The 8672-nt window shown below is 39.1% G+C and overlaps 1 protein-coding gene across 4 annotated transcripts in view; it reads right to left on the bottom strand.

Moving 5' to 3' along the window:
* Window positions 1-227: 227 nt before the first annotated feature.
* Window positions 228-8672, bottom strand: part of DROSHA (drosha ribonuclease III) — a 119729-nt gene continuing 111284 nt past the window's right edge. For all 4 annotated transcript variants that reach the window (XM_058175250.1, XM_058175252.1, XM_058175253.1 and 1 more), the window contains 3 exons: window positions 7615-7707; window positions 6075-6121; window positions 228-623 (listed from right to left, as the gene is read on the bottom strand). In XM_058175250.1, coding sequence (XP_058031233.1) covers window positions 493-623; window positions 6075-6121; window positions 7615-7707 — 271 coding nt within the window. In that variant the 3' untranslated portion in view covers window positions 228-492. The remainder of the gene's footprint in view (window positions 624-6074; window positions 6122-7614; window positions 7708-8672) is intronic.

Here is an 8672-nt window from a genome sequence, read left to right as displayed (position 1 = left end):
AGCTTTCTCTAAAGAAGTGGCTCTTTGCATAATGTGTCTAAAATAGGATAATTTGAGCCTGGTCATTTGTGCCTTGAGTTCATGATTTATAGTATAAATCTTCTTAACTGTAGTGTGGCACACACAGAATGTAGTGGAAAACAGCATTCTGTTTAATACATTATTATTTCATATGACAACACTATGAATAACACTATATTTTCCTTATTTTTAGAAGATGACATACCTTGAAATAAAACATTTTATTGCTCACAAACATAAGCTGGAGACACGGCATTCTTCAGAAAGCATATGTTCTTCGAAAAAAATCATTTTTAAATTTTACAAATACAGCTTTGCCTCTCAAAATGGAGATAAAACGTATTAATAACAATGAAAAAAACCCCCACAAAAGCAAACATGATTTCATTTAGTTTCATGAAACCAGGATGGTTTTTTTTTTCTATAGGACATGGTCAAAGTTAAGCAAATATACTACTGTTTCCTTCCCCCTTATTTTCTCATGTCTTCTGAATCATCTAGATCTTTTTCTTGATGTTCTCGTTCCCACCTCATTTCTTTAAGCTCTTGCCGGTACTTCCGTTCAATGAACCGTTTTTGATGGGCCATCTGAGGAAAATTATCTGAGACAAAAAGAAATATTTCATATCAATAAAAGCCAGCCAATGACATGATCTTGCCACCATCAAATATAACATCCATCTGTTATTATTGTATTACCAAGTCAGGATAAAGAGTACTTGTTGCACATATTGGTTTGATTGTAATCCCCTATTTACTTTGAAGTAGCCAACTGATTTATGTGAATAAAATTTATCACACTTGTTAGCAATCGGGATGATTTAAATGGAGTAAGATAAGTCACAGTGCGATAATAAATATTGGGATTCGGTTGAGATGCTACCACAAAGCTACAGAATATTTAACTGTATTTTCTACTTTATGAAAGTTTCCACAGAGATCCGTTTGAGTTGATCTGCTTAGAGATCATATTAGGAATGTAAGAAGATGAGTGATCCTTGTGTTCCATAAAATACTTGTTCAGCAAGCTTCTACCATAAAACATGTCAGCAGGAGAGCTGGAAAGATCCTTATTGTGATGATAAAATTCTACCATAAAACATAGATTATGAATGGATTATGCTGAGAAGTCCTGAAAAATTCTATCATTCTTCATCAAAGATGAGAAGAGGCCCATCTGGAGCTAATCAAGCCAATTTTCCTCTATTAGTACTGTAACAGGCATGTGTGTGTGTGAAACAGAGACAGAGAAGCGATTAGCTTCCTAAAGACCAAAGCACCCAATCTAGAAGCCAAAACCAGTTAATACAACTCAGGAAAAGTGGTGCAAAATAAGGCGTATAAACATATCAACAGTGGTGATGCCAGATGGAAGGTCAATGTGGAAAGTGTTGCCTGGGTTGAATTTTGTGCCAGAGAACAAATTGCCATGTGTGATAGATGAGCTTGTGCTGATGCCGAAACAGCTGGTGTCCTTGGGAACAGGAGACTTAAAGTACCACCTGGGAAATGATGCTGAAGCAAAAGGTGAAGGAAGAGCTACGGAAAGCGGAGCTTTGACGGTTTTTGAACTCAAGGGGATCTTATTAAGTACATCACTTCTCTGAAACAATGTGAGAGAAACCAGACAGGTGAGAGAAACCATGACCGAGGGACCGATATCTCCTAGTGTCAGAAGTCTTTCCTCAAAGAGTGGATTATGCTTTTAACAGCTCAGATTTCATCCCAATGAACAAAGGCATTTCTGCAGAAGCTGTGCAAAATGAAGGCATTTTGGCCAACTGGTTTACAACAGAAGACAAAGTTTGGAGAGGTCTTTTCTTATGAATTTTCTCCAGAATCACTTAGAAACCTTGATCACTCTTCAACATTTCTCTATTGTTTAATATGATTCAGACATACACATCCTGGCTAAGAAGGTAAAGTAGAGACTTACCTAGCCAGCTAACATAAAACCTTGTTGCTCATGAGAATCCCTGATTTGGCTTTGAAAATATATGAGCTAAGTTAAAGACAAGAAGTATGCAATCTTTTTTGGGCAGGGCCTTTAAGGGACCCTGCTCAAATTAGGAGATAATATGCATGGGTGAAATCTAAAAATTTTCCCTACCGGTTCTGTGGGCGTGGCTTAATTGGTGGGCGTGGCTTGGTGGTCAGATGACTGGGTGGGCATGGCCAATAACAATAAATAACAAAAATAATAAACAAAGTATACAAAACAATAAGTGGTACCAAAAACCATCTTTCACACTTTACACACACACAACTGACACACACACACAATGTAAAAGCAGCTGCACTTCACACAAAATGGCCCTTGCAACAAGCAGGAACCTCACACAGCTACAAAAAGCTCAAAAACCAACTTTCACATTTTACACACCCACACAACACAACACAACTGACATACACACACAAAATGCCACATACAGCTTTGTGAGATTTTGTGTGTTTGTGTAGTTAGAGTGAAACACTGCAGAAACACACCAAATCTCAGAAAGCTGCACAAATATTTTATTTTATTTTTTTATTTTATTTATATTTTTTAGATCAGGGGTCTCCAACCTTAGTAACTTAAAGGTTTGTGGACTTCAATTCCCAGAGTTCCTCAGCCAGCAAAGCCAGCCAGCATTAGTTGCTCGCTGAGGAAACAGATTAGCTAACAACTGATTCTGTCTGGTACTGAAAGTGAAACTGCTCCTTTCGGGCTGAGAAAGCCATGCGTTAGATCAGTAATCAGGTAAGTGCCTTAGAATCTCTTAAAAGGAAGTTTTCTACTTGTAGAAAACATGTTTTTTAAGGTTCTGCTGATGAGGAACTCAGGTGAGATCGCCAGAGGAGCCTTTAAAATTTTTTTTTTAAGTTTAAAGGTTCTGCTGATCTCAGCTGAGGGGCGGGATCCTCAAAGGCTTTTTTTTACTTTTAAAGGCATGTTTTCAGCTGAAGAAAAACTACTTTTAAAAGTAAAAAACAACAACACACCCTCTGCTGATGATGTGGCTCAGCAGAGGCGGGGGGGGGGGGGGCAGGGATTTTTGCCACTGGTTCTCCAAACCAATAGCCGCCATTGCTACTGGATCGGGTGAGCCAGTCCAAACCGGGAGCATTTCACCCCTGATAATATGATTTCATGCATATTTCTTTTTAGTTAGTATTACTGCCTTGATTTAAATCAGCCCTTGGAGCAGTGGTGGAATTCCATTTTTTTATTACCGGTTCTGTGGGCGTGGCTTGGTGGGTATGGCAGGGGAAGGATACTGCAAAATCTCCATTCCCTCCCCACTCCGGGGCCAGCCAGAGGTGATATTTGCTGGTTCTCTGAACTACTCAAAATTTCCACTACCGGTTCTCCAGAACCTGTCAGAACCTGCTGAATAGCACCCCTGCCTTGGAGGTAGACCAAGTTGAGAAACTGGCATTGCAGGGATTCCAGGATTGCCACTCTATTGTTGGAGGGTATAACAACAGAATCTTGAAAGCTTGTCCATATTTCTTTCTGTCCTAGCATATAGAAAATAAGAGCATAGTAAAGAAAATCAAGGCAGGGTTACTGTGAGTTTCTTTCATTTGCTTCAATCGTTGATCTGTGTAATCTCTTCTCCAGGTCCTTCCTAAATGGTTTGTTCCTTCCTTCCCTAAGGTCAGCCCTAAATTCCTTTACATTGAAAAATGCCCAGTGGTAGGAATAGCTTTTTAAGGGGGCTCCAGGATCAGCCTACAATAGGGATCCTCAGCCCTGGGTCCATGGATTGGTACAGGCCTGTTGGGAACCAAGCTGTGCAAGCCTGTGCAAGATGTAGATTGCCTGGGCGAAGCCATCCTCCACACTGTTGGTCCTTGGAAGGCAATTCTTCTTCTGAAACTGGGCCCAGAAACTAGAAAGGTTGGGGACCCCTGGCCACAAGACCAGAGGCACCTCTGGCTCAGAGACTTCAGATTCTGTACCCATGTTATAAGTCAGTGTTTTTCAATTATGGCCACTTTGACCTAGCATGCTGACTAGGGAATTCTGGGAATTAAAGTCCACACATCTTAAAATGGCCAAAGATGAGAAGCACTGCTACAGGGAAAGAACTGTAGCATGATTTAAAGGTTCCGCCCCAGGTCTCCGTATCTTCCACATTCATACCATGAAGCAAATGATTAACAAGGGACGTAAAATGTGAAATGCGAAAGGTAAAAATGAAAATCTCTCAGAAGCACATATTCAATGAAAGACAAGCCAATCCTTTAAAATGTGGGCCAAAGATTACAAGCTGGCTGATGGAAGTGGACAAGCTCAGGTCCGATAAAGCTCTGCTTCAATAAATAAAGGCAGAGCAACCTCTGTCAGATGTTTCAATAAGATGGAGAGTTACGTAGGGTTGTAATACAAAGATTTAGGTTCCCATTTGGCAGTAGCTTGTGAGTTTTGCCATCAGTCTTACAAGGTGAGCACACTGCCCCCATCTAACAAAATAGCGACTTTATTTTAATCACTATACCTAGATCATCAATGTCAGAGAAATACTTGCAGGCCTGAATTTAAGCATGGTCTTAAGTGCTTTGCTGGACCCAGGCCAGAGAGCTCTTGTACTTTACTTGACTGAGTACCTGACGATTGGATCTGAAATATGAATGGTTCCAAGGGATTATGATGATAAGGGGAGAAAGCTAGACATAAAAGTTGCGCAGAATAGCAAGCAAGCAAATATTTCCCCCCCACATTTCAGCTTTCACCAAAATACAAGCCCACTTCAAACGGCTCACCTCCTGCAAGCAACATTTCTCAACAGGGGGAAAGGATTTTATTTAGAAACGGAGTCTTCGGTTCTTTTCCACACTGCCCTCATTCTCTATGTAGGCACAGTATGTACTGTATGTAGCCCGTGTGGATATCAATGGTCCCCTCAGGCTGAAGCCAACAACTATCCTCATCTTCCAAAGCAATCCTCTGCAGATGTTTGCTCCTCTTAACTTTTTCAAACAAGTTTCTATGATAGCTGCCTGGGGCAGCGGTGCACAAGATACTAGTTGTTGCTCAACTCTGTGGTAAATTATCACAAATGCTGGGCAATCTGTAGCAAGAGTGTGTGAAAATGGCCCTGAGGGACAAGAGGGGGAGGGGGGGCTGCAACTTTAGACAAGGATCAGGCAAGAGGTATTTCAGCCCACAGAAAAACAAGGAAGGAGAAAGTTAGGAAGGAAGGGAGGGAGGGAGGGAGGGAGGGGAGAAGTTCTTCCAAGATTCTTTTTCTGTAATCTTAAAATCAAGGAAGCACTCGTGATTTTGATTTTTGCTTTGGACAATCTTGAAGGGTGGATGCAATCTGAGTGAGTGGCAATCAAATCTCAACCTGTTATGAGAACAGGAGTCTGTACAGGAAGTCCTCAACTTACAATTATTTCGTTTAGTGACCGTTCAAAGTTATAACGGCACTGAAAAAAGTGACCTCTGACTGCTTTTCGCACAAGCATTGCAACATCCCCAGGGTCATGTGATCAAAATTGAGATGTTTGGCAAGTGGCTCATATTTATGATAGGTTGCAGCGTCCCGGGGTCATGTGATCACCTTTTGTGACCGTCTGACAAGCTGAGTCAATGGGGAAGCCTGGTTCATTTAGAAACCATGTTGCTAACTTAACAACTGCAGTGATTCACTTAACAACTGCGACAAGAAAGGCCATAAAATGGGACAAAACCCACTTAAAACTCACTTAGCAACAGAAATTTTGGGCTCAATTGTCATCGTAAGTCGAGGACTACACGTATTTTGTGAATGCTACACAGGTGAATAGAGAAAGTCCGTGAGCCTGGAGGTCAGTGCTTACTGGCAGACCTTGCCTAAAAACCAACATGAAGTTCAGTATCATTCATGACGTCAGAGATAATAGAACCTAAAACTGTTTGTTCCACTTGTCAATAAATTGTTTTACTAACAGGAATGGTAATAGTAAACAATGTTAGGGCAACATATTCACTTGTTCACGTTAACTGTATTTTCCCTCTGTTGCGTGCAATGCCTACAACTGCTCAGAACTACTCTTTAGTAATTTCCAAGAAACCCACTTACATTTTTCCAACGCATCCATTGCCGCACACATCTCCGCTTGCTGAATGCTGCAAAAATAAATAAATAAATAAATTATGACAAATGTAATTCAGAAGCAAGTTACAGCTTCCCAGAACTGATGTGCAGTAACTAATTTTTCAAATAATTACTGGCAGTTGTTACCATAAAAACTCTTCCTGTCCCCCACCCCCACTACTTATATATTATGGCTTTGCAGATAATTATTTTAAAAACAAAGATCCATACAGTTAAACATCCCCTCCCCCTTCAAAATTCTTCGGCGATTTGTTTTAACAAAAGCAATTAAGAGTCAATTAAACAAAGAAACAAAAAAAAAACTCATCTCCAGCAGCAAAAATGGATAACAAAGTTTGGTTTCTTCCCAAACCACCTTATTTTATTAGGGATTTTTTTAATGTTATTCTTAACATTAGTATGCTTTGTGCAGTCAAGGAAAAGTGAAAAAAACCTTTTAAATGTTATTTATTCTGCAGACAGCACTTGGCATTTACCGTGTAGAGAACTTTAAGATGTTTTTCCCATTCTTCTTAATTAAATCATTTTTCCATAAAATGGACAATCAGGTTGGAAGATACTAATCGGTTTACAGATTAGATTGAGCTGTCACTGAGTCCAGATCTAGCTGGACCTTGACACCAAGCAGGGGAAGGCAACAGTATACTAAAAGTAAACCACGATTGTACACCCAGTTCCAGCTTATTAATTTGCTGGAATTCAATTCAATTATTTGAAAAGAACTTGTGGATATTAGAGTGTCTTTCCAAGCATTAAAGCATTAAACAGGGTGACTCTTCTCCAGCTTTCCATATATTATTCCCTCACTGGACACTGTCTTGTGTCCTAGCTCTCTCCAATGAAAATTCTTTCTCTCCCTAGCAATCATTCTTTTTAATATGCCCCCAAACACAATTTCAAGAGAGTAAAAAAAAAAAAAGGAGCTTACAACTTAAAAAAGGAGAAATTAATAATGCCCTAAAATATTTGGCAGAATAAAGAGTAGTGACTGGCACGTTATCTCTTGACCTTCTGGCATTAAGCAAAGTCACCAGAAAGAATATTTTATGAACTTAAAATGTTCTCCCAGGGACAACAATAATTGAAACTTAATATCGTGTCAAGTTGTTGCTTTATGCCACTAATAGGCACACTTCTCCACTCTCACCTTGGATACCTGACACTGACAATCAATGTGCCTACGAATCTTAGATTGTCTTGATCCCAGGTTAAGATGCATAAAAGGAGAAGTTTTCTAAAATTCACTTTTTTAGGAGTCTTATTTAATACGTCAGTGAACATCATATAGCTCTCTTTTCCCACTTAGATAGATAGATAGATAGATAGATAGATAGATAGATAGATAGATAGATAGATAGATAGATAGATAGATAGATAGATAAGATAGATGGATGGATGGATGGATGGATGGATGGATGGATGGATGGATGGATGGATGGATGGACAGACGGACGGATGATAGGTAGGCTTATAGAATATATAAGTATTCAAACATTTTACATACCTTGGTCCCTTCCCACATCCTATTCTCTCGCCTTTGAAGTAAACAGCCACGGTGTATGTCCTAGCATGAGAAGGTCCCACTGTTTGCAGTGTTCTAAGCCACAAGACAGACAGCAAAAGAAAACAAACAGTCCTGAAACCATTCTCTCTCTAAGACATCTGAACAGAAATGCAACTATTTTAACAAAGGTCACAGCACAAGGATGAACCTTGGCAGATTATTTTATGAGACAATGCCATCATTTCATTAGTGAATATTTATGTATGCTTAATACAGAATTTTCCCTCTGTCAATCAATAATTGTTCCTCTTTCTGATATAACCTTCCACTCTATATACATAGTTATGTGGCTAAAATTCACTGCATCATATATTTTAGAATGACTTCATACTTCAATCTTTACCTTTACCTTACCCTTTACGACAGCCTTACTTCTTATTTGAATGGGATGGAATATACCCTTAATATTTTGCCCTTGACCAAATGTATAATCCTAAATGATAAAACATCTCAACATTTTCTGCAATCTTTTCCCCCATACATATGTTAAACAGATACTACCTGTTCTAAAAGTAACCATTTTGTTAAACAATAACAACCAAAGTCTACTCCTATCATGTCTGAAGACAGCATAAATAGAAAACTACTTGGAAAGCAAATAGGAATGTTCACCAATGTCTCTTATGCCCCGGGTTATATATATTGTGGGCATATAACGCTATACTCCAAACTAGGGCTAAAACTTTTGCAAGACCTATACTTGAACACTGCTCACCTGCCTGGAACCCTCACTGTATTTCAGACATCAATTCATTAGAGAGGGTCCAGAGATATTTTACTAGAAGAGTTCTTAAATCTTCTGCTCAAAATAAAATTCCCTATACCACCAGGCTTGAAATCTTAGGTCTAGATAGCCTCTAACTACGTCGTCTACATTTCGACCTGCTTAGTTCATAAGATTATTTACCAAAATGTTCTGCCTGTAAATGAGTACTTTAATTTCAGCCATAATAATACATGGAGATTTAAACTCAATGTAATTCGCTCTAATCTTAATT

Source organism: Ahaetulla prasina, chromosome 3 (assembly GCF_028640845.1).
Source record: "Ahaetulla prasina isolate Xishuangbanna chromosome 3, ASM2864084v1, whole genome shotgun sequence".
NCBI classification, from domain to species: domain Eukaryota; kingdom Metazoa; phylum Chordata; class Lepidosauria; order Squamata; family Colubridae; genus Ahaetulla; species Ahaetulla prasina.
This window is presented reverse-complemented; position numbering and strand designations above follow the sequence as displayed.